Raw genomic sequence first — 25,432 nt, forward strand, 5'->3', positions numbered from 1 at the left:
GGCAGCCAAATGGTCAGATGACCAGAGTAAGCCCCAGGCTTCCCGACGTCCTCTCAGCCTCTCCCTCTGAGGGGCTCAGACCGTGTCCACGACTGTGGTCTCCAGAGGAAGGAGGGGGCTGTGCCGGAGGCTGGGAGGAGGGTCCCAGAAGGAACACTGGCAGGGGATTAAGAACCTGGAAGCCCAGGAGGAAAGGGTGAGAGGTTTCTCTGGCCTGTTCTTATAAAGGAAACATGAGGAATTCAATCTGATTTAAATTAAGGACTTTCAGACTCAACAAAGGTGATCAGCTGTTCTCTAATCTCTACTGGCTAGAACAAATCGAGAACTTGAGAGCAAAACAGATTTGGGCTACAGTAGGATGGACCGTTCCCTTGCCTCTCCCCCAACGCTTGACATTTGGAGGTTCAAACAAACCCCGAATGTAGACGTTCCAAACTAGGCGTCGGGTAGGGTGCTGGGGAAGGGAGTGAGGTCAAAAGGAAGGAGACAGACTGACCTGCAGGCCAGAAGGCACCGGACTCCACAGTGGGACCAACACCTTCTCTTGGCAGTGACAACAGCGACACCAAGTGGGGTCAAGTGCAATTGCAATCGTGACCGTCTTCTCAGCACCTTTTTAAATTGCAGCAGTGAAATCACCTCCCAGGATAATAATTATAATTCAGAGAGTCACTAGAAATGTCAATATCTGTTTCTTTGATGGCCACAGGAAAATACGAGTACTTGCTGAAGGGGAACTTCAATCCGTATGCAGAAATCCCCATGACTTGGAAGCCAAGCCACCTGCCTGCTGGCTCATTCCCATCCATTCAGTAAACACCCACTGGGTGCCTATCGTGTGCCAGGTGTTGGCCTGGCCGCTGGAGGTAGGGAGACAAAAAGGCGTCTAGGAGTTCACAGGCAGGAGGGGAGGTGGGTAAGCAAAAATGCAATACAATGTGATTGCTGCCCCCTGAGGATGGGGAAGCTCTCACGGAAGAGGCAGAAATGGGGCGGGAACGCCAAGTGCAGGGTGGACAGTGAGAGCACTGGGTCAGTTTGGGGATCGGTGTTAGATGCCCGCAGACTCTCCGAGAAGAGGGTCTGACAGGCAGCTTGCCCGGAAGGTTGGAAGGTCCCGAGGGCCGTCTTACATGGCGCGAAGCTTTGGGAACACCTTTCGGAGGCAGCTCTCAGGAAGATAGGACAGGTCATGCTCAAGGGCCGAATGCAGTGCGTACGTGGGGATCCCCAAGAGCTGTGCCGAAGCACAGCCTCTACTCCCGCCAGCACCGCGAGGTCTGCATCCATTTCCACAGCGGACAAGCCCCAGCTCTGGGTGCGCACACGCTGAATGCGGTGTTCTGTTCTCAGCGTCTCCTTCCCCAGGACGGGCCCACCTTCAGCACCACACTCGGGCCTCTCTCTACCCTCATACTGCCTCCCCCGGGGGCAAGGCGCGCGTGTGAATGGCACACTGGGGAAGAATGAACTGGGCGCGTTGGAGTTAGTTCCTTCCTCCAGGAAGCACTAGAATCCCCCTCCTCCACTGCACCCCACCCGGGCCTGGGGGAGGCCTGCCCTGGCCCGACGCCACGGTCACTCTTCACCCTCAGCGAGTGTCAAGCAGCCTTCATCAAAAGATGCAGCTTTTGGCTTCTGTCCACTGACACCGTGTCCTAGTTTACCATTTGTTTAAAACCGGAGGAAGAATGGTGCTATTATCTGACCTCCTTTATTCTGAGAAGGCCCGTGAGGCTGTCAGAATCTCCGAGGACAGGCAGATGTCATCTGAAAAAGCCATTCAACACAAACGTAACGCCAAGGTATAGAATTAGAGAAGGCTGAGGATAGAACCCGAATGTCGACATTTAAGTGAGGGCAAAAGAGGGACTTGATTCTAAAGGGCAACAGGCAGGGTACACAGAGCATGCGCCGTCAGAGGCTGTCGCTTTTTTTTTTTTTTAAGATTTTATTTATTTGACAGAGAGAGGGAACACAAGCAGGGGGAGTGGGAGAGGGAGAAGCAGGCTTCCCCCTGAGCAGGGAGCCCGATGAGGGGCTCAATCCCAGGACCCCGGGATCATGACCTGAGCCGAAGGCAGACGCTTAACGACTGAGCCACCCAGGCGCCCCCCTCCTCTGTTCCTTAAGCAGTGATTCTCAGAGTATGAACATGGATCAGCAATGCACTGTGTTGTCTTATCTCTTGGAGAACTAATATTTAAAATGTGATGTGTATCAAACGTCTGCCTTCGCCTCAGGTCATGATCCCAGACTCCCAGAGAGAATGCTCTGCGGGGAGTCTGCTTCTCCCTCTGCCTCTACCCCTCCCCCCTGCTTGTGCTCTCTCTCTCTCAAATAAAATCTTGTAAAAAATAAGTTTAAAAAATGTGATGTGTAAACTTCAATCTCTTAAAATTTAATAAAAACCTCATGCCTATTAGTTTCTTATCACAAGAAACACTAGTACTTTGATCTATTTGGGTAACTCTCCTAAGGGTGGTAGGAGCCCCTGGTGTTTTTTTTTTTTATTATGTTAGTCACCATACATCATTAGTTTCTGATGTAGTGTTCCATGATTCATTGTTTGCATATAGCACCCAGTGCTCCATGCAGTACGCGCCCTCCTTAATACCCATCACCGGGCTAACCCATGCCCCCCGCCCCGCCCCGCCCCTGGTGTTTCTTGCCTCGGCCGGTGCCTTGGGGCTCCCTGTCCCGAGACCAGGAAGCACACCACCTGCTGAGCTGCACACACACTGACCACCCATTAGACGTGCCACCCGCTGTGCTGCTATGGGGGGGCTGCCTGCCTTTTCAAACAATGTGAATTAGAAGAGTATTTCCCTAATTACAGAAATAAATTCACTTTAGAAAACCAGAAAAATATAGTAAAGTATAAAATCAATAAAAATTATTCATGATTCCAACTTCCTGAAATAATGAATATTAATATTTTGGACTTTTTTCTATTTCCACATATACTTTTTTTTAAAGATTTATTTGAGAGCATGAGTGGGGGCGGGGGGGGCAGAGGGGGAGAGAGAATCTCCAGTAGACTCCGCACGAAGTACAGAGCCCCACATGGGGCTCCATCTCCCCACCCTGAGATCACGACCTGAGCCAAAACCAAGAGTCAGACACTTAACCAACTGAGCCACCCAGGCGCCCCAACATCTACTTTTCAAAAAAAATAAAATTGAGATTAATTCTTTGCTTTTTCTATTTAACATATTGTGAACAATTCTCAATGGTTATTCTTCAAAAACATGATTTTTAATGGCTGAATAACGTGCCATTTGATGAATCCACATACCAGCATGTAGCCGGTTACGCCCCTTACACACGTGGCCCTGTGACACATTTTCTCTCTGATTAAGAACACCGCAATGAGCATGTCTGCTGATTTCCTTAAGGCAAGTTCCTAAGAGCAGAGTCACTGAATCCAAGAACCCCCTGACATTAAATACATATAACTGGAATATCGGTTCTCTGTTCCCAGGTGCAAAGCTTACAGGCTGTATGGTTGAGGCCAAAATAAGTTACCTTGAGAGTCAGGCTCAAAAGGCAACACTGACGATCCTGGCAGTGTCCTGAACGAGTCCATTTAAAATGTAAATAAAATCAAATGATTACCCTAGGAGTTGTAGGCTAATTGGGGGGGAGGGGAAGGAGAGGGTGAAGAGGGAAAATGAGGAGAAAGCTGGGGGGTGGGGGCAGAGAGGTGCTTGTGTGCATTTAACGGTGGAGAGAGGGAGCTACTGAGAATTCCCACTATGAGCAAGCACCACGCACTGCTCTACCCTAGAACACCTCGCATGGCTTTCCTTCCTGGACTACCAGACTCCAAGATGTCTGCGGTTACTGCTACGAGGATGAAGATTACGTCCTGCACGGTGACCGCTCCAGAAGCTCCAGAAGCGTGCCCGTCTCTCTGCTCCGAGTTGCACACCACAGAAGAGCGCGCATGTGCAGCACTGGCCCGCCCGCCCCAGCGCCCCACTAGCGCTCGGGCTGCGGACGAGCTTCTGCCGGTAACGGGCAACTAGCCACAGAGGTCAGCAGGACAGAAGGAACTTGTTGTGTACTCCTCGCACTCCCTGTTCCTTTCCTGTGGTACTTTAGCTCCCATAATGGTGGTTCAACCCACAAAGATAATGAGAGAATCAAATTACATCGTGTGGTTGGTATCACAGATCTTTTCCAACATAAAGAGTGGTGGTTGGAATCTGGGTGCTAGTAAAGATAATCTTTGGTGGTGGTGGGGGAAATATCTTGCAGCACTAACATCTTTCAAACAGCAACCATCGTCTCTAGTTGTTTTTAAGATGACTCATTTGGAAACTGAGCAAGAATCTGGACAGGCAAATCAGAGAATTATAAATGATCAGTAAATACATGAAAACAGCTCCATCTCACCGGCAATTAGGAAAATACAAATTAAAATAAGATACCGTTTTTCATTTCTAAGACTGGTAAGAATTTTGAAGTTTGAGGACATTCAAAGCTATTGAGGATGTAGAAAATGGGCACTCTTGACCACCAATGGCAGAAATATAACTTGGTATAAAATTTCTGAAGGACAATTTTGTACTACTTATCAAATGCACATGCCTTATGATTTAGCAATCTCTTAAATTAAAATGAAATAGAATTAAAAATTGAGTTCTTCCAGAGCTCCCAACTGGCTTGGTTGGTAGAGCGTATGACTCTCGATCTTGGGGTTGTGAGTTCAAGCCCCTTGTTGGGTGTAGAGATTACTTTAAAAAAAAATTTTTCTTTGAGTTCTTCCATTGCCCTAGTTACATTTCAAGTGCTCACTGGCCACATGTGTCTAGTGGCTACCGTTAGAGGCAATGCAGACAGATCAATTTCATCATCAGAGAAAGATCTACTGGGCAACACGGCTCTGGAAATATTTACAGAAGTGGACAAATATTCAATGCAGCGTTGTTTATAAAGCAAAAAACGCAATACAGTAAAAAGAACAGTTAATATCACCTTTATAAGTCAAGTAGAATAAAAAAATGTGAGGCAGATCTATATGAACAAACAGAAAGAAGACTGCGACATGTCAAATTTAAACATGTATAGCAGGGCGCCTGGCTGGCTCAGTTGGCTGGAGCATGTGACTCTTGATCTCAGGGTTGTAAGTTCAAGCCCCATGCTGGGTATAGAAGTGACTTAAAAATCTTTAAAAAAATAAAAATAAAAGTATATTGCATCCCACTGAATCTGATGGACCCTCCTTGATGACCTGAATGACAGAAGCAAAAAAAAAGTATATTGCAAAACAAGATGTGATTTTCACATTTTATAAAGATATTTATGTAATCTCTAAAGACACTGAAAAATATTTGCAAGGATATACATCAAACTGCTAGAGATAGTAGAAAGAGGGACTGGAGAAAGGAATGGGAATTTTCACTCTTTTTTTGTGTCTGAATTTGTTGCAACCAGCATATATTGTTCTTAGAAAAGCATTTCAAAAAGAGTTCTATTTTTAAAAAGGAAGATATTTACCAGTAAGCCCTGAAGGTATTACAGCCTACTCATTTCTTTTCTAAGCCGAGATCTCCATTCTTTGGTTATCATTTCTCTAAATCCAGTACTCGAAAGCACTTTCCTGAGGCCCTGAGGGGAGCCACAGATGGGCCTCCTCCAGCGCTGGCCTCCTCCTACCAATCTCTTCCCCACAGCATTTCCCCAACCGTACTCTTCCACTCCCCTCCCCCCCACTCTTTCCCAGCCACTCACACAACTACCAATATGATCCTGCTCTACCACAGTGCAATAGGAAGCAAGCACCCCAAAAGATGTACCTCTGCCCAGTGGGACACAACTCACGGTTTCACTCCTTGACCTGAGTGCAGAAGAGCAGTCAGAGTGATAAACAAGAGTGGAAGGGACAAGCAAGAGCACATACCACTTTAGATACAAATCCCACCCACCACTGAGGAGAGTATTTTTCAAAACAAAACCAATCACACCAAATATAAGAAAACCACCACTAGCAAGTCAGATGAGCGAATATGTTCCAAATGTGATGGGTTTATTTTATTTTACTCTGATGCAAAACCAAAGATTCCACTACAGCACAGAGACCAATATATTAAAAGGTCATGAAAAAGTGGTGTGGGACATGCAGGACGTGATGTACAAACTGGAGGATCGGGTCATTTCCTTTGTAACGTGACACTACATTGTCGCTGAGGAACACATTTAAAATAACACTGCGGAACTCAACTGAAATGTGGCACAAACATGACAACTTCCAGGCATGCCTTCAAGTACCTCCCTTAGGATGGACTTGCGATCTCTAGACTTCAGTGTGGGGAGGATTACAATTCTTTGGAAGAATAAAAAGTTCACACTTTTGAAATTTCACAGAATTTTAAGGCCAAAACATAGTGGGTTCTCTTCACCTCCAGGGACAAATCGGATGCTTTACTCAAAACCACATTAAGCTTCTAGTTCAAATCCCAACCCAACCTTGTGACCTCCTGCATTGAAGTTCTTTCCGTCGATTAAAGCTGATAGGGTCAGTTTGACACCTAGGAAGAAGAAAACACCACAATCACTCATAACAAGTATTATAATCAGATGAGGATCTATTTCATTTTATAGAAACAATGGACGGAGTCAAGGGCACAGATTACAGCTGGGTGTAAGAGTTACAAGCATTCAGGTACGACTAAGTCAACACAGGGTTATCTATAATCATCTGATCTGCAATGAGCAAAGCATAATCACAGCAAACTTCATCTGGAGTTCAGGGTTAAGAATAATGAGTGACCAACCAAACTCACAAGCCAGAGTGACCAAATTCTAGTAAGAAATATATAAATACTTTTTAAGCAAAAGCACTTGATCTGTTTTACTTTGTATGAACAACTGTGACAAAATGGTCTGAACTGACCTGCAGTTGGTTGTAGGTTTTTTGTTTTTGTTTTTGTTTTTTAAAGATTTTGTTTATTTATTTGACAGAGAGAGACACAGCGAGAGAGGGAACACAAGCAGAGGGAGTGGGAGAGGGAGAAGCAGGCTTCCCGCGGAGCAGGGACCCCGATGTGGGGCTCGATCCCAGGACCCTGGGATCATGACCTGAGCCGAAGGCAGACGTTCAACGACTGAGGTTTTATAGGTTATTTTCATTATTCCTCCATTACCTCCTACCCACGCCCATTGTTATTAATTCCTTTACTCACCAGGTCGAAGTGTCTGAGTATAACCCAGTCCAATCAGGCTGGCATTATTTACTTTAGCCTAAGGTTAAGAGATGAAATAGAAACAGTTAGAAAACAATCAACTTCATAATATGTAAGTCCAGTACAACCACAATTTCATGCATCAGATTTCCAAAACTAAAGCAACTTCAGGCCAATCTAGAACTACCAAAACTGAAAATTTAATTGTAAAAAGGTAAGTCTCTTCAGTTAATAGGACTGGTAGTATGGATAGGAGGGTCCTCAAGAATGCATGCTTAAAGGGCTCAAGCAAAATTTTTAAAACACTGTGCATCCAAATACCCCTGGTGTACTGAATTTTTTGAGATGTCAGTTTACAACCTCTGACAGTGGTTAGAACATGAACTCTGGTGAGAGAAGATCTGGATTCCAAGACTTTGGGCAAGTTACCTGACCTCTCCAAGTCTCAGTTCCCTCATCTATAAAATGGGCATGAGGATACTACTCACCACATGGAGTAGTTGGGAGGATTAAATGAGATACTACACATTAAGCCCTTAGCACAGTACCTGAAATTTAAGAGCTCAATTAGTGTCATTATTAATAAAAATTATTAATAGCAACAGGAATAGTAATCAAATCCCATGAATTTACAGATAAGAAAATTTTGAGGCCAAAGAGATAAAAGGACTCCAGAAGGTCAGACAACAGCCAAATATAGGAGGAACTCGGACTAGAATCCATGTTCCAGGACTTGAAGTACAATACTCTCTTCACTACAAAATGACCACCTCACTAAAGTTAATAAAGAACATGCACACAACAACCAAATCACAACATTCATTTACAACTTAGTTGAAACCCAATCTTGTAGCACATTCTTACAGATAGAGAAGTTCTACAATCCAGCTTGTATTTAGCAGCGATGCCAAAACGGGTATTGTTACTGCCAGCCGTCCAAGCAAGGTTTATTGACGTTTCAATCTTCTCGTTAACCTTCTGGTAGATAGACCCTCCAAATTCAGTGCCATCATTCCTATTTTCATGGTACAAGAAAAGTCATAAATACCTAGTTTGTACCACTCTTATGGAAACAAATTAAATACCTAGTTTGTACCACTCTTATGGAAACAAATTCTAAGACTGTTTAAACAAGGATCTCATTTTGCAACTATCTATTTCAGCAAACTTCTAGTATAAATGACTACCAAACAAAACAAGGAACTAAATCCAGTTATGTAATTTATAACTGGCTAATTAAAATGTAATTAACATTTGATTCATTTACTCAGCTCCCCACAATGTAAATTTCTTAGACATAATTCAGTTATGCACAATGGCAGATACCTCAGGTAAATATGAACTATGTCTTTGAGATGTTCAAAGAATTTAGAACCCTAAAAGTATAGTTCAATAAAGATTTCTGCAAAACAAAAAATACAGCAGTACAAGAAAAAAGCCAATCCTGGACCTCATTTGAAACGACCCTAGAGTCAGAAAGCACCACCCCCACAATACCTAGGGTGTACTGCTCTAGAGAAGTGCCTAAATTATTGCTTCAAAGCGTCCCAGAACTTAAGAGTCCCTGAGTTTTCATGGTTTTCCTGATCATACTGTTTCATCGATTTTAATGCCACTGTCTAGGCCACTGCTTGACTTTATTTCAGGCATTACATTGAACTGGAATGTCTAGTAGAGAGCAATCTACAACACTTCGAAAACACAGAGTTCTTCCTTTGCCTTTTTTTTTCTGGTATACTAACAGTGCCCAGTAGGCCAAGACATAAACTATAATTTAAAAGTTCAAATTCATTTAACCAATAAGATGCAGCCTACAGAACTGAATCCAGGATTGCTTTGAGGACTTCTGCTTCTTCTGAATGCAATAAGGGTGGCTGGGTTGTGACCAAGGGTACCCGAAAACCTCCGCAGAATCACTGGGGATGGTCCAGGATGCTCAGATCAATTAGGTGGTTGCTCTTCATGATCCAGACTGGCTTCCAGATACTGCCAAGCTGAGTAAGGCACCAGAGGAAGCAGAAATATTTCCAAAGAATTCCTTTTATCAGGAGGTAACCTATGCCCGGGCTCTCTCCATCCCAATGGTTCTTGTACAGATTCTAGACCTTCCTAAAGTTTGGGGCACAGACTGAGAGGCCAGTAACTACCAGGAGCCCAGCACAATGCACCAAGTGCATTTATCTCTGGCAATGTTTTGCTGACTCAGAAAATAGTACAGTGAGGCTGGATGTCCACCAAAGCATATTAAATGCAAGTACGATCATTTCTAACCTTCTCAACATGCTAATGGCTACCATCTTTTTGGGCGACTGCACCAGTGCTAAAGGCGGAATAAATTATAAACACTCACACATGAGTGTGCAGCTGGAAGTCTGCAGCCTTATAACCCAGGGCAAAATTATTCTGTGACAGTTTGGATTTGGCTGTGTCAAAACTCATCTGATAGCCAGCAAGCCAACCCTCAAAGGCTAACACAGCCCAGCCATAGATGGTTGGTCCAGAAAAATCTATATCAACATTACTGCCAAGACTGAAACAATCCCGTTTATAAGAGGCCTTCAATTTTCCACTCTTCTTTCTGTTAGAAATAAAAACAACACAATGAAAACAACATGAGTTTCTACTACTGTCCAGAAATCTTCAGAGTAAGATACCCTCTCTCCCCCAATGTAAATACGATTTTGGTAGATGGCATACATATAGTAAAGTTTCAAATGACTTAACTCTACAAATACAGTTTTGTTAGGATTAGAAATGCATATACTGGGGCGCCTCGGTGGCTCAGTCAGTAAAGTGTTTGCCTTCGGCTCAGGTCATGATCCTGGGGTCCTGGGATCGAGTCCCGCATCGGGCTCCCTGCTCAGCGGGAAGTCTGCTTTCCCTGCCACTGTACTCTCTCTCATGCGCTCTCTCTCTCAAATAAATAAAATCTTTAAAAAAAAAAGAAAAAAGAAATGCATATACTATTTTTACCTTTTCTTCACTGTAAGTTCAAATGACAGGATATTTCATGATTAATATCATGGAGGGATGAACAAAAGTATAAAAAGGAATAAGCTATTTCAGTACCAAATTAATAACCTGAATATGTATTTATTCATGAGAACCCAAATTTCTTTAAATGTTTTTATAAATGCCCAAATGCTACAAAATGTAACACCTGACACACTTCACTTCTAAGTTATTAACCTATCATGAAGAGAAGTGTATTTTTTTTTTTTTTAAAGGATACAGTCCTTTGGTAAACATATTTATTTTCCTTAGGGTCACTATTTTCTCCCTGGACAACATTAGATGGATGGGAGAGAAGTGTACACTTTTGAAAGACAGTACTGAAAACATGAAATTGGTCTTAATCATCCTTGTCCTATTTAATCAGGCTTCTGAGAATATTTGTCTGGAAGATAACTAAGTGTGTGGCAGGAATGACACACGTTGTTACAGCTAAGGAAAAATGACACTTTGACTTTTTCTAGCACCGACCCATGTGAGGCAGATAGGAAACAACATGATCCCCGTTTTTTAGACAAAGAAACTGAAGCGGAGAGGTTAGGAGATTTCTAAAGGCTAAGAAAGCACATCAGTAGCAGAACTACTGCTTATAGTGTTCCCCAGCCAGATTACACTGTTTTCTTAAGAAATTAACTTCTCAGGGGCACATGGGTGGCTCAGAGAGTTGAGCGTCCGACTCTTGATTTCAGCTCAGGTCAGGATTCAGAGTCCTGGGATAAAGCCCCACTCCTGCCTCCACACTTAGAGGGGAGTCGGCTTCCCCCTCTCCCTCTGTCCCTCCCCCTGCTCTCTCTCTCTCAAATAAATCTTAAAAAAAAAAAAGAAAAGAAAAGAAATTAACTTCTCAGCAAAATACCACATCCATGAATCTTTAGAATAGCTTAAGAATTATCTAGTCTTGGAATGCCTGGCTGGCTCAGTTGGTAGAGCGTGCAATTCTTGGTCACTGGGTTGTGAGTCTGAGCCCTACACTGGGTGTGGAGATTACTTAAAAATAAAATCTTTAAAAAAAAAAAGAAAGAAGAAAAAGAAATACCTAGTCTCAAATCCTTCTAGCTCCTGAACTTTTCCTACACATGCCTCTTTGGACTAGCTTTGTATTTTTGTTCATCTGTTCAATTTTCAAATCAAAACTTTACCCTGCTTCAAAGGAATCTTCCTTTCTCTTTACTAGACATACAAGGTCTCTCTGGTGTTCCTAACAGCAACCTCCTAAGTTCTCCCTGCATGTAAACTTTTCATTGAATTCCCTAGTCTAAGGCGCTCTCTCCCTACAGTCTACAAAAACATTTCAGAAAATAGGGTTTGGATAATTACCCTGTGTTCGGTACAAATATGGTATCAAGAGTCAGTTTCAACCCTTCAGCCAACTGAAAAACAAAGATTTAAAATAAACAATTAGTAATTTTCTAATTTTTTGACCCAAGAAACCAATTTAAAGTTTTCTCTAACTTCCTAACAAAAAAAAAAAAAGGAGTCATTAAAGTAAGCCAAATATTAAGTTACTTACTAAATTACATCTTTATCCTTCCCCTCCCTCCTTACCCCAGGTTTCATCAGATTCTCTCACCAAAAACCAGGTTTAAATGTGTGGGCCAAATTCTATCACAGCCAGTAACATTAATTACAGTAAAAAAACAACAAAATTCCAATACAACCAGGTAATCTTGATACTCTCTTGAAATTACTGTAATGAGATAACCTGACATTTAACAAACCAACCTAAGGAATTTATTCAGCTACACATATATGTTAACTATCTATGGTAGTATGCATGTAGACAGACCTCAAAAAACAGTGCCCTGTACATAGCAAATACTTAACAAATATCTGCTGATAAATTTTTCTCTTTGAAGACATTACAGAATTTAAAAACATTTTTCTATGGAGCCAATTTTGCAACGATTACAAAATAAAATCAAACTACCTCACTGTGAATAGTTTGGTTTACCCAGAGGAGGCTCAGTTACAATCAGAACTGGTCAGAACAAAGATGTAATGTGATAATTATGGACTCACAGTTTTACTTTCTAGAAATCTAAGACATATCAAAGAAGGCCACAGGCAGAGAAAAAATATGGCTACTATCTAAGTTATGAGATCTCGTTCACACTGTATTTGGGGTTTACAGTTCATTTTATCTGCAAGATAAATTTAACCTACAAATAACTTCTAATGCCTTCTCTTACCTTATTCTCCAAAGAGATTTCTGTTCCGAGAGTATTGTCTGTGTTCCATTTCTGGGTGAAGGTAAGTCCATAGTTACAGACCTTATATTTGGTCTCTAGGTTGCCTGACGCTTTCCCTGTATCAGTGTAAGCATGACCAGAAGTAGAAAATTCCTGATAAGCAAGAAAAATAATTACTTTAAAATCAACTCATCAAACAGAAAATACTCATCTCAGAAAGTAGTGTTCAATGCATCAGAAACCAATAGTTTGTTACAATGTATTTCCTACTTTCTCATTTCTAAAGTTTAACCAGTTTCAGATCTTTCCATTATTCTACCTCTCTTACTAAAATAGGAATCTTAAATTCTCTCCTTTAAAAGAGAAATATCTTTACTGAAAATAAATGCCTTTACTAAAAAGACAAAAATATTGAATCATAAACATTTTACTTTCATGACCTGAAAAAAGATTATTCATTCTCTATCATATCTTTCAAGCTATTAATTAATTTTAAAATCCTTAAAAATCCCCAAACACTAGAAAGGACTACCCTACCCTCTTTTTTGTTGTTGTTGTTGTTTTTTTTAAGATTTTATTTATTTATTTGAGAGGGGAGAGAGTACATGAGCATGCAAGAGCAGGGGGAGGGAGAAGCAGACTCCCCACTGAGCAGGGAGCCCCACATGGGGCTCAATCCAAGGACCCGGGGATCATGACCTGAGGCGAAGGCAGACGCTTAACCAACTGAGCCACCCAGATGCCCCAGCCCTACCCTCTTTTAATAGAACTTCAGTACATTAAAAAAAAATTTTTTTTTATTTTTATTATGGTAAAATACACCTAACATAAAATTTACCATTTTTAAGTGTGCAGTTCAGTGGCATTAAGTACAGTACACGATCACGAAAACTTTATTGCTTTGGTCCACAAAACTATCGGTAAAATTTTTGATATAAACAATCTCAATATTTGAAAGTATGTACCCATTTTTCAAAACAAAATGGAAGGGTATAAATTATCTCTCTTTCTCCCTTCTCCCCATCTACCTTTTAAAGTGCTTTCTATCAAATAGTTACTATGAACACCTTAAAATATATCCTCCTCCCTAGGTAGGTGTCCTTTCAGTCATATGACAATGAGCAATAGGAAACAGATCTCCCTCTAAAAGGAAGCAAACAGTCAACACCTGTCACTGACAATCTATGAACTGTCAAGAAAAAAAACCCTTCTGATTGGCCCTGTTTTTAGAGAACATTTCTGAACTACTGCCAACAGTCATGAAATGCTGCCAGCCCTGAGCAGTTCTGTTTCCCTGCCCACAGTATGAATCCTCCCTTTACCAAACAGCCTGCTCCTTACCTCTAGCTCTACATGCTGATGAAACTGGGAAACTATGATCTGTTTATCAACACCATGCAGGAAGTTTTCCAAGAGAGTATCATGCTGCACATTTTAGGGTAAGGCCTCAGTACAAAATGACAAACGCTAGTCATGTTTAATAGTCCACACAATTATTTAATGCGAGCATTGCTTTCTTTTAGTAGATATCCAGTGTTTTATTTTTTACATATACCTCTCATAAACTTGAAAGTATAGCACAGATAAACCTCATTTTTAGTGTTAGGAATACTTCACACACAAAACTAAAGTAAAAGTGTATTTAGTCTACATTTTTTCCTTGTTACCATCATTTCTTAGTTTGAAGCTCTCTCAAAAGTCTAAAATATCAGAAGTACAAATCTTAAAGACCAGAATTTTTCTAAGTTAAAAAGTTTAACTGGCTCACAATTGCTTTAGTTTTTCTCTAACTTCTTCATTAGATCAAACAGTGCAAAATACATTTATAACGTGCATATAACATCTACAGCTCTACAGGAAAGGCTAGTAAGCAACAAAACCACCATAAAAATGTTACTGTTAAACAGATGGCATATGATAAAAATATTAAGTGCAATCTAAGAACTGATTGGAGCAATGGATGAAATTTATCTTAAATCAATACCAGAGACCAAAAGCAGCCATAAAAACAAGCACACAAATATGCTCTATTTTTCTTACCATCTGAATGAATAGTCCCACACCACAGCAGCATGGAAGGGAGATAAAATTTTAGCCGATGATTTTTACAACATAAACCTAATTTGACCAAATTCTGAAACCCTATTCAAAGTTAGTATAATTTTTCTATTTTAACAGAACCATATAACAATATGCCCAACCTAGTAGTAGCTGCATATATATTTATTTACCACTAGAAAAACCTAGGGAAAAAATGATAATGACAAACCAGGAGTATGAGACAAAGTATCATACAAATTCCACATTCTTTTAGCTCCTCTAATTAAATTATTATATCTGGAAATAAAATTAGCACTGGTTTAAATAGGTAAGTACCAAAAAGGTATGCTATCAATGAGCAGAAATCAGAGAATGAGGTGAATGTAAAGTTAATCTATTTACCAGATTTACTGAATAAAAGTTCTGATTAATGACACTTTGAAAATATGTCTATAGCCTTTACTATATTCTTAACTTCCAGTAAAAAAGACTTCATGAACATCCAATAAAAACTGTAGATTAATCCTTTACATGCATTTTTAGTTCTACATTTGTTTTGATCAATCATGAAGGGATAGACTAAAATTAATTTGTTTTTGTAAGAGGGCAATAAAACTCACATGAACCCATTATAATGGAAGTAAAGTTTTTAGTACCCATATACATACTCATGAAAGTATAAACATATGACATGGGTCAAAAAAATACAGATATTTTATATCTCCTGAGAGTAAGACTAAGCATATTCTTATTATGAGGGGGGAGAATTCTTATTCTTCTTCTTATTATGAGAACCTTTGTTCTCCCCCAAAATTCAACCTGATTGTCTAGGGCTAAGGCGAAGATATTCACTGAAATCTGAGAGTATGACAAAACTGTAAGGAAGACAGCACAGCGCCAAATGTACAGACTCACGGAACTAAACAACTTTTTAATAGGTTCCTTTAAGTTAATTATGCTACATCTATTAAAATTATATTGGGTACTCACCACTCCACTACAGGACTTGGTTTTCAGATCTATTTTAACCATGCCAAATCCTAGACAAACAGAAAAACACAGTAATGTACAAAATGTGTTTTCACTCCAGTTTTTACAACTTAGAGATTATGAAAACAGTCCATGTACCTTCCATATGGAAAATACACAGTATCCTCGTTAGGTGAGAGTTCCATTAAAAACTGACTGACAATGAAATAAGTATAATTTTTAAGCTCTCAAAAAACAAAAATTAGCAGAAAATATTATGCTTATGTAAGTATAAACTTAAATAATTACACTAGTTAATAAGAAAAATCAAATGTAGGGGCGCCTGGGTGGCTCAGTTGTTAAGCATCTGCCTTCGGCTCAGGTCATGATCCCAGGGTCCTGGGATAGAGTCCCGCATCGGGCTCCCTGCTCTGTGGGAAGCGTGCTACTCCCTCTCCCACTCCCCCTGCTTGTGTTCCCTCCCTCTCTCTGTGTCTCTGTCAAATAAATAAAATCTTTAAAAAAAAAGAAAAAAGAAAAATCAAATGTATATAGCACAAAAATTAAAAGATTAAGTTTTAAAAATCAAAAATAAATGTCCATTTGGGATCAAGAATATGTTACTCCAAAGAAGTCAAAAGTTGTGTCTTCACGCATTGCCATTATTTGGAGGAGGAAAAGTGTACCCCCCACTTTAACTGTCGCTAGGGCTAGCCAGAGGAGACAGAAGTATTACAGATTTCTATTACTTCATCTTACAGATAACATTAAATATGCAAATGTATATGCATGCATATATGTATATAATTGCTTTTAATGCTTGTAAGGCAGGCACTCTACCTCTAAAGAGTCAAGTCTAATAATCTGTTGACAGTTATCCCCTTAAATCTTGTGAAGTAGATTAATGTTAACCTCATTTTACTAGCACTGCATCTTGCAGATAGTAATAAGCATTCAACACTAACCCTTACCCCAAACTGGAAATGTACAGTAGCATACTTACCATATCCTTTATTGAAGACATCCTTGGCGGCCTTTCCTAGGTCACAGTAAGTCGGTGTGTTACACATATCTTATAAAGAAAAATAAGGACAAAGGAATAAAAACAGCCATTTAGTATTTATTCACCCACAGTCCTCGTATTTAGTCCTGTGAGAAGAGGTATACAGTTTTCTCTTCCTTTGCATCATTAATGCTTATACCCTAATGCAAGCAAAGTTAGGAGAAGGCATTCTGCTTCTTTACAAAGAACTTTCCAGAATACTGGATAATAAAAGGGTTGTTTTCATGGGATTCACAGAGATCATCTTTCTGACTGCATTTCAAAGAAAAGAAATTTCTCACAGGCTGAAGGAGATGCTTTGTTAAATTGGGACTTTTTACTAAAAAAAAAAAAATATATATATATATATATATATGCGCAAGCTTTACATTGGAAAAACATTTCTTGGGCTGTTATAAAGCCAAGGGCTACTAAAGTGATAAGGTAAAACTGTTCTTGAAGAACTGTAAGAATAGATGCATTAAAAATCTTCAGGGTTAACATTTTTGCCACTGTGAAATTCAGCTCTTAAAATAAGAATTACCATACTAATTGGAATGCATTCATCCAGAATATGTCCTCTCTCAAAGCTCTTTTAAAAATAAAATTATATAATCTTACCCATTAGCCACAAACAGGATAAATTCTACCTGCAGTAATTCTGTTTATCAAAAATTGGTGTATACTCTAAAGTTAAAGCCTTCAAAAACCAAAGGTGCCTTCACTTTTCACCTTACCTACTTGGTATTCACACAGCTTTTCTACTGCCGATATGGCTCTCACATTAAAGTTCTCAGAAGCTCTATCTACACAGATAAACATACCACCCTTCTGCCCTCTTTGTATAATGGGAAATCTCTTCCTGCAGCAGCCTCAACAGCCATGGCTAACCAATTGCAGAACCATCTCAAGCAGTCCCATTCGCCCAATACCAGAAAAATCCAGAGCACCAGCTATCCCATGCAATTACTATGCCTGAACTATCTACACAATCAAACTAATATTTACTTATATTTAGCCTGGCTCTTAATCTGCCCTTCTGCTAAGTTTCTGCCTATACCATCACACCTGAACACAACACACCTTACGATGCACTTTTTAATTGTGAATTCATTTAAAATTTGTTCCTTAACCTAAACCTGTCAAATATGACAGACATTATATATATATATATATATATATATATATAGACAATATATATAGATATTAAGAGAGCAGGGTATAACATAAAATACATATCTAAAGAGGAAAGAGTATAGTAAAGGTGAAAGAGTGAGTATAAATGTACTGACTCATACGATAATAAAACTTTGTCCTAAGCCAGGGTTTCAGAGTTCACTTCCAGGGCAATTCTTTTACAATTCAATTCCCTGCATTCAAATGATCCATTCTAGAATTGCCAACTGCAATTTGATATTACTCTTTATTATTTCAACCGATGCTGGTATCTGATGAAATTTGCCAGAAGTCTAAATCTGAGGAGGTCGGTACAGAAAGGCAGGCACTATATATTCAAATAAAAGTGTTAAGCCTTTACAGTCTGGATTTTCATCTACTGACAGGAGAAAAGATACACTTAACTGTTTAGAAACATCCATCTAATGACAGTCTTTTAGCATTTTGCTTTATTTTTTCAAAACCACTGCTAGACACTTTGCAAAAGTGTAGCCCGTTTAGTTTACTAACTGATCTCAATTCTGCCTACTTCAAGCTTACTTTTTCAGGCCCATGATTCTGATGGGTAATGCACTGCTGGTATGATCAAGCAAAAAACAGAGAAGACACAGAGACTTCATGTCACTCGGGAGTAAAGCTATCATCACATATTTCTATCAGCTCTACAAAATGCACTGGTTCGTTGGCATGCACAACGTACGAGGTTGCTTTAGATGCAGACAGAGGGGGAAGGGTTAATTAGGTAATACTGCTTTACACAATTACTAACTTGTCCGTAAAGAGCCTCTTTTGTTCCTCGTCTCGCCTTTTTCAGTTGCACGTACAGCATCCTCCCCTTGGCGATAAGGAGTGCTACAGAGCTCCCCTGATACTGGACACTTCCAGAGAGGAAGCTGGGGGCGGTGGGGTGGGGGTGGGTTTGGGGTTCGAGGATCCAACTTCCCTAGAAACCAACCTCCTTTCTGGCCTGACGCCTAGAAAGAAAGTCCTGTGGGCCCACCAGGAAGGGAGAGGGTCAGGCTCGGCGCTCCGAGCGCCGCTCCCCACGCCGGCGTTGCGGCTCCATCACCTGAGGCGGCCAGGGGAGCAAGGTCCCTTCTGCCCTCTGCGGCCCGGCCGGGCCCGCGCCCCGTTAGGCTCCTCTCTCCCTTCCAAGCCCTACGTTAGGCCCGCCTCCCGTTGGGTCCCCTGCTCGGTGGCGTACCGCCACCCACTCCAGCCCGCCCGGGCCGCCAGCCGCCCGGCTCACGGTCTCGGGTGCCCTCACCTCCAACCAGAGGGCCTGTCTCCGTTCCGCCAGAGCAACGCTGAAGGTCTTCTTCAAACCAACGCCGTCCGCGCCTGCGCGGCCTCACTCTCCCCGCGGCGCCTGCGCGCCCCTACCCGCCCCTCCCGCGCACGGCGTTTGCGCCGTAGTGTCGCGCCGGAGTCGCGCGCCGCGGATCTGAGTGCGGAGAGGAACAGCTGGAGCGAACCCAACTGTCTGGCTCCGTGTGCGCGCGTGCGCGAGAGGGCCCGGCGAGCAGGTGGCAGGAGCGGGAGTTGACATAGGCGAAGAGGCCTGGGGGATCACACCTCTGTCCCTGAAGGGGCTCGCTCTCGCGAGAACGCCCGGAGGTTACTAGTTACTGTTGCTATGGGAGGGGCTGCGGGCGAGGCGGGCGAGGCGGGCGGAGAGGATCTGGGACGCAGCTGATGGATGCTGTGGACTGGCACGTTTCGTTCAGATGCCGAGCAGATCTTTATGGGAATTTCGTCTCCGACTGACTAAAATTCAAGAATGTGACCCTTAGGTTATCTCATCTTAAGGATGAGTAAACAGGGCCCCCAGGGGTAAGTGACGTGACTTATTCAAGATCACACAGGTAGCGATTGGTTATAATTCAAAGGGAGAGAGGAGATGGAGGAGAGAAAGCTCTTCTTTAGAGAATACCAACTAGTAAATATAGAAGAAATTATAGAAAGAGGAAATCACCACTCTGGATCCACCAGTTTCAGGCAAAAATTATCAGTAGATGCTAGACATTTGAAGATAGTCATACAGTTCCAAAGTATCAGCCTACAGATTCCTTACTAAAGAGAAAAAGAGTATCTTCACATCAAAGAAGTCACCCTTAACCAAGTAATCAAACTTAACATCACCAGGGATGGTACAGAGGACACAAAGGTATTATTCTTGCTAAAGGTGTGTCTCTCTTCATGAGAAAACAATCAGACAAATCCAAATTGAGGGACATTCTGCAAAACAACCACTGGGTCTCTTCTAAAATGTAAATTTCATGAAAGATTAAGAAAAAGGCTAATGAACTGTTCCAGATTAAAGGAGACAAAAGAAAAGTACGGCACTGCAAGCAATGTGATCCTAAATTGAAACCTGGATCAAAAAAACAAGAAACAGCTATTGAGAAACATTATTGGCATAATTGAGAAAATTTGACTTTATTATGTTAGTATTGCAACAATGTATGGTTTTCTGATGTTTATATTCGTATCTTGGTTATGCAGAAATGGCCTTGTTTTTAGGAGATGTATGCTAAAATATTTAGGAGTGAGATAGCATGTATCTGCAACTAACTCAAATGGTTAAAAAAAAAAACAAAAACATAAATGTATAAAACATTAACAATTGGTGATTCTAGGTGGAGGATATATGGGTGTTCATTGCATTATTCTTGAAACTTTCCTGTAAGTTTTATAGTTTTCACAATAAAAGGTTGGGGAGAAAAACCCCACAAAGTTATTGATGTTCAGTCTGCAAGTTGCTGCTTGAGTCAGTAGGCAGATATCATGATTTGCCTGGTGTGTGTAAGGCATTTCAGGCTAATAGACAAGTAAGATAAATGCTCCCAAAGGACTCATAATGTAGGACTTGGACAGGCAGAATATGATCAATATAATAAGCAAAGCAGTATAACTTAGTAGGCTAAATAAAATGAGCTGTGGAGTCCAAAGAGGCTGAATTTGTATCCTAGATGGGCCAAGTCTTTGGTCTTAGGCAAGCAACTTAACTTCTCTATGCCTCAGTCTCTACCTCTGTGAAATAGAAATAAATAATATTTACTTCAAAGGATTGAGTGGATAGTAAATAAAGTATCTACAGCATGTAACAATCTACCTGGCATATGGAAAATGTTCATTAGTTAATAACAGATGAAAATGAATATGCTGTAAGGGTTTAAAACTTATACAAAATTTTATGCACACACACACATATACACATATATGCACACATACATATATTAGAGCCACACTCCAGCTTGTACTTTGGCACAGACCTGGCCTTTGTCAGATACAGCAGGCCATTCAAGGCTATTATAAAGAGCACTTGAATGGGAATTTGGCAACATTCCTTCCCTCAGCTTCTGTTATCCAAAGATCTCTCTTCTGAAAGGACCTGACAACACCAGTCCTAGGTCATGTGGAGAGACTTCCTCAGGAAGGTGATGAAAGAAAGTGTTAAGGAAAACACCTGCCACCGAGGAGATCCTTCCTTTGCTTCATATCCCCCTGGCCCTGTCAACTTAGCCGGATCCAGGTTCATGCTCAATGTCCATAGCAAGACCCTGGCCTTGACCACCTTGAAACTACAGCCAGTTCTCATTACGCCACTCATCCTGGGATCTAAACCCTTGGGACCTCCCCAGTCCAAATCCTAGTAACATGGCGTTCTTCTCCTATAAAGTCTCTAGAACCAGGATTTTAGAGCAGGGAAGGGATTTTAGACTCCTTCATGGGTGAGACATTTGTTAAGTACTTTCTGTGGGTAGGGCACCATGCTCGGAGCTGATGTAGGAGGAAACAGCCCTACGTGTCAGTGCTGTCTGGGTCCAGAGGCCCATGTCACCTTGAGGGTGAGCAGTTTCCCAGTACAAGTCACCTGCTGTAGTCAAGACAGCCTGCTGATCTGCCTCCATTACCTTTTTGAGAGAAAAATCTCAGAAGGTTAATACAGTTTTACCTTCAGAAATGAAAAACAACTGAAGAGCAGAGGCCCCACTATGAAGATTTGGTAGTTCAATTACACTAACTATAAAAAATAAGATTCTGAAGCCAGGGGTATTATTTAATTCCGTTTCTTTTCATTAAAGCAAAAGGGCTCACTTGTTTGTTTTCAAGGACTCCAAAATTCTGATGAGGGGTGAGGATCCCCTAGTTACTGAGCAGCTGAAGGCATCTTTGAAGAGGAGGAGGTGCAAACCATGTCTTTTGGCCATCTACAGGGAGGCTGCAGGGCACAGAGGGACCCAGCGGTGAAAGCCCATCTGTGTGCTGGGGGAAGGGACTGAAGGCTGCTCCCGAGGAAGTGATGTCTCAGAATGACTCAGGTGGACAACAGGGGAACAGCTTCCAGTGCAGGGGGGCAGAGTGATCAAAGATGTCAATACACCATACCCCGAAATTCCATCTCTAGGGGCTTGTCTCAAGGAAACAGTCATGGATGTGTGCAAAGATTTCTCTTAAATAGCTTGAATGATTTAGAATAGCAAAATTTTAAAAACAATCTAAATGGACAACATTTACAAGATTCACTAAATAAACTATAACACACCCATATTCGGGGTTATAGTACAGCCAAATGTTCTGATTAATATTTGATGATCTGAGGGAAGGTTCAGTGAAAAACAAAGAGGAGGAAGCAAAAGTAAATACGGTGTAACCTCAAGTTGTGTGTGTGTGTGTTGTAATTTTACTTTAAGAAGAAGCAGTGGAGGGGCACCTGGATAACAGTTAAGCGTCTGCTTTTGGCTCAGGTCATGATCCTGGGATGGAGCCCCACATCTGGCTCCCTGCTCAGGAGGGGAGTCTACCTCTCCCTCTCTCTCTCTCTCTGCCCCTCCCCCTGTCAAATAAATTTTTTTTTTTAAGATTTTATTTATTTATTTGTCAAAGAGAGAGCACAAGCAGAGGGAGCGGCAGGCTCCCCGCTGAGCAAGGAGCCCAACGCGGGACTCGATCCTAGGACCCAGTAAATAAAATCTTTAAAAGAAGAAACAATGGAATGATAATCCGAAACATCAGTGCTGGGGAGACAGGGCAACGGGTTGGAGGAGGTTCACATGGGGAGGTGTAGGCATTAGTAATGGCTAGTTCTGGAGCTAGTGAAAGATTAATTATATTGTATATTAAATAAATAAATGCTATATGTATATGTGTATATGTACCTGCATAGAAAGAAATTGGGAGAATTTACCAAAATTTGACAGTGACTGTCTCCGCTGAGTCAGAGTATACATGACTTCTATTTTCTTCTTTACACTTTTCTGTATTTTACAGAATTTTTAAATTTGGAAATATGTTTTTCAGTTATAATTAGAAAAGTTAAGGTCACTCTCATAAGGTGGGGAAGTATTGAGGTTTATGAGAAGGGAAGTACCGTTCCATGGGGAATTTCCACCAAAAATTGGGAACTGCCTCTGGAATGGAGTACCTGGAATTTCCATTGGGCCTTCTGAGTGCCCACTTCACTTGACCACAAGAGGGCGCAAGGAATCAAAGTAAAAGCAAAGCTAAACCTGTTAGCGCGCCCTGGGCTTGGGTTTGTGCGTCAGGGTGATGAACCCTGCCCTCCTCTTGCTCCCCGGGGGCTTCATCCCAATTCTTCACAAGGTTTGAACACAGTTATGAATCCTACAGGATTGGATGGTGTGTCTAGGGGCTGCCCTACCAGAGTCAGGGTCTATGTTGAATGTCAAAAGGGCACCCTTAAATCTTTGCAAGTTGTCTTTATGAGGAAACCAGTTTCGTCAATGTACCACATATAGATTAGGGGACAGCCTGGTTGACACAACCTTCAAGTTATTTAATCTTAACCACTATAATCACATTTCCAGAAAGGATAATTTAGGGGAAAGATGACATAGTCCTACGGTTGTATGTAACCCAAATATGGCAACAGGCAGTGTTCCCTGTGATTTTATTTCTCAGTGAATATATAGCTATGTTTCAAGTGATTTGACGTCTGGGGACTTCAGGTAGCAGTGTAGTGTGGCGTAGAGGAAAAAATAAACTTTGGAACCAGAAAACGGATGTTCAAATTCTACATCTACCTGCAACTCACTAGCTGTGTGCCTGGGGCAAATTACTTGACCTCTCTGAAACTCGGTGTCTCCATTTTTAAAATGGGGACCTCAAAGTAAACTCCTGGTCAAATGGGGCCCACCCAGAGGCCTCCAGGCACAGATAGCTGTCTTTGACCGAAGTTGTGAGGAGGCTTGGACCACCTCCAGGGTACATCCAGGGTAGGAACCTGGCCAGAGGAGGCTAGATCACGCCCTGTGAGTCAGATACATCACAACACCTGGGGATATGGAGTAACCACATGAAGACTTTCCCTGGAAGGAAATGGGGAGGGATACTAGAACTAGGCGGGCCCCCTGGAGAACACACCAGGGAAATTCAAAGCAAGCAGCTTCCCCCCTCCACAAGGGGATTCCAGAGCTCATGTGTGCAGAGCTCATGGGTGGGCATTCTTTTTTTTTTTTCTAGTGTCACTAAGATATAATTGACATATGACACTGTGTAAGTTTAAGGAGTACAATGTGATGATTTGATACATGTGTATATGGCAAATGTTTACCACAGTCAGGTTAGTTAACACATCCTTTATCTCACAGAATTACCATCTTGCTGTTGTTATGGTGAGGACATTAACGCTTTCCAAGTACACAGCACAGTATTGTCGGCTACAGTCACGACAGCCACCCATTTCTAAAAATGTGCTTCTTCGGAATTGGGACTCCAGGCAGGTTTGGGGTCTCCTATTGCCGCGGGAGTCACCCCCTACTTTTGAGGGAGAAGAATCCGACCCAGTTTGGTCTGCATCTTAGGGTCTCGAGCAAAAGACGGCGGAACCTGGTTTGTCCAGGAAGAGGCCGCAGGCAACCAAAAGGCTGAAAGGGCCTCAAGAAGTCAGTTGTAAACTCCTCTAGAAACATAAATATCATTCAGGTAAAAACAAAATGTTTACGCATGCTCAGTAGACTGCCGCTGGGGAACTCGGTGGCATGGATGGAAGGACACGCGCCACAGGGCGGGAGCAGCCCTGCCACAGGTCACCCAAGTACGCACACGTCCTCTTAGCTCACTGACTCCTTCACTGACCCAGGAAGGGCGCCGTTACCTTTTCCGACTCATATGTATTGAGACATGGTCAGCTTTTTCATTTCTCCTTGCCTTTTCATAGTAGCGTCTGCAGTCACACTCCCCTGCCCCCTCCCCCCCCCATTTTGTGCAACATGATATGTCAGCGATGACAGGGCACAGAGGAAGAAGAGTATTGCTATGGTCTGACTGTGTCCTCTCCAAATTCCTCCGTAGAAATCCTAATGCCTGATGGGGTAGGTTTAGGAGGTGGGGCCTTGGGGAGATGCTGGGTCGTGCGGGTGAAGCCCTCATGAATGGGATTTGTGTCCTCTCTTTTGAGACCTCAGAGAGCTTTCTCTCTCCTTCTACCTCATGAGACCGCCACTTAGGAGCCAGGAACCAGGCCTAAACCTGCCCATTTGGGCACCCTGATTTTGGACCTCCAGCCTCCAGGCCTGTGAGAAATCAATTTCTGTTGCTTCTCAGCCCCCCTAGTCTGTGGTGTTTTTGTTGTAGCAGCCCGAACGGACTAAGACAAGTATGGAAAGTGCCTGAGGAACAAGGTAGGGTGGAGAGGCATTTGGCTTTATGAAGTCACACACAACCTCATCTAATTTTTTTAAGTAAAGGGAAGGCAGAGCCTATCCTTGAAGAGGGAAGCTTGTGGACGCCTGGAGCTGCTCCTGGCTAGATGCCTGGAGCCGAGTCAGAGCTCTGAGGCTGTTGCC

At 41.9% G+C, this 25,432-nt stretch overlaps 1 protein-coding gene across 2 annotated transcripts; it reads right to left on the reverse strand.

The window, feature by feature from the left end:
- Positions 1-6,003: 6,003 nt before the first annotated feature.
- Positions 6,004-18,996, reverse strand: VDAC3 (voltage dependent anion channel 3). 2 transcript variants are annotated; one of them, XM_032413320.1, is made up of 10 exons: positions 18,889-18,995; positions 16,407-16,475; positions 15,425-15,474; positions 14,435-14,437; positions 12,395-12,547; positions 11,523-11,575; positions 9,544-9,771; positions 8,058-8,208; positions 7,194-7,251; positions 6,004-6,539 (listed from the first exon to the last, which is right to left on the reverse strand). In XM_032413320.1, exons 2-10 carry the CDS (start codon positions 16,471-16,473, stop codon positions 6,448-6,450), a joined length of 855 nt encoding a protein of 284 aa, XP_032269211.1. In that variant the 5' UTR covers positions 16,474-16,475; positions 18,889-18,995; the 3' UTR covers positions 6,004-6,447. The 2 variants fall into 2 exon arrangements, with proteins under 2 accessions (XP_032269211.1, XP_032269212.1); XM_032413321.1 differs by lacking the exon at positions 14,435-14,437 and having other exon boundaries at positions 18,889-18,996.
- Positions 18,997-25,432: the final 6,436 nt, after the last annotated feature.

The sequence above is a fragment of the Phoca vitulina genome, unplaced genomic scaffold (assembly GCF_004348235.1).
Source record: "Phoca vitulina isolate PV1807 unplaced genomic scaffold, GSC_HSeal_1.0 scaffold15, whole genome shotgun sequence".
NCBI classification, from domain to species: domain Eukaryota; kingdom Metazoa; phylum Chordata; class Mammalia; order Carnivora; family Phocidae; genus Phoca; species Phoca vitulina.

Bases quoted from the DNA above. Each gene is read 5' to 3' on its own strand.
- VDAC3 (XM_032413320.1), bottom strand. From the start codon at position 16,473: ATGTGTAACACACCGACTTACTGTGACCTAGGAAAGGCCGCCAAGGAT. The intron at 15,475-16,406 runs GTAAGTATGCTA...CTGTTTGTCTAG, and splicing joins TGTCTTCAATAAAGGATATG to GATTTGGCATGGTTAAAATA. The intron at 8,209-9,543 runs GTGAGTGTTTAT...CCATGAAAATAG, and splicing joins TTCCAGCTGCACACTCATGT to GAATGATGGCACTGAATTTG.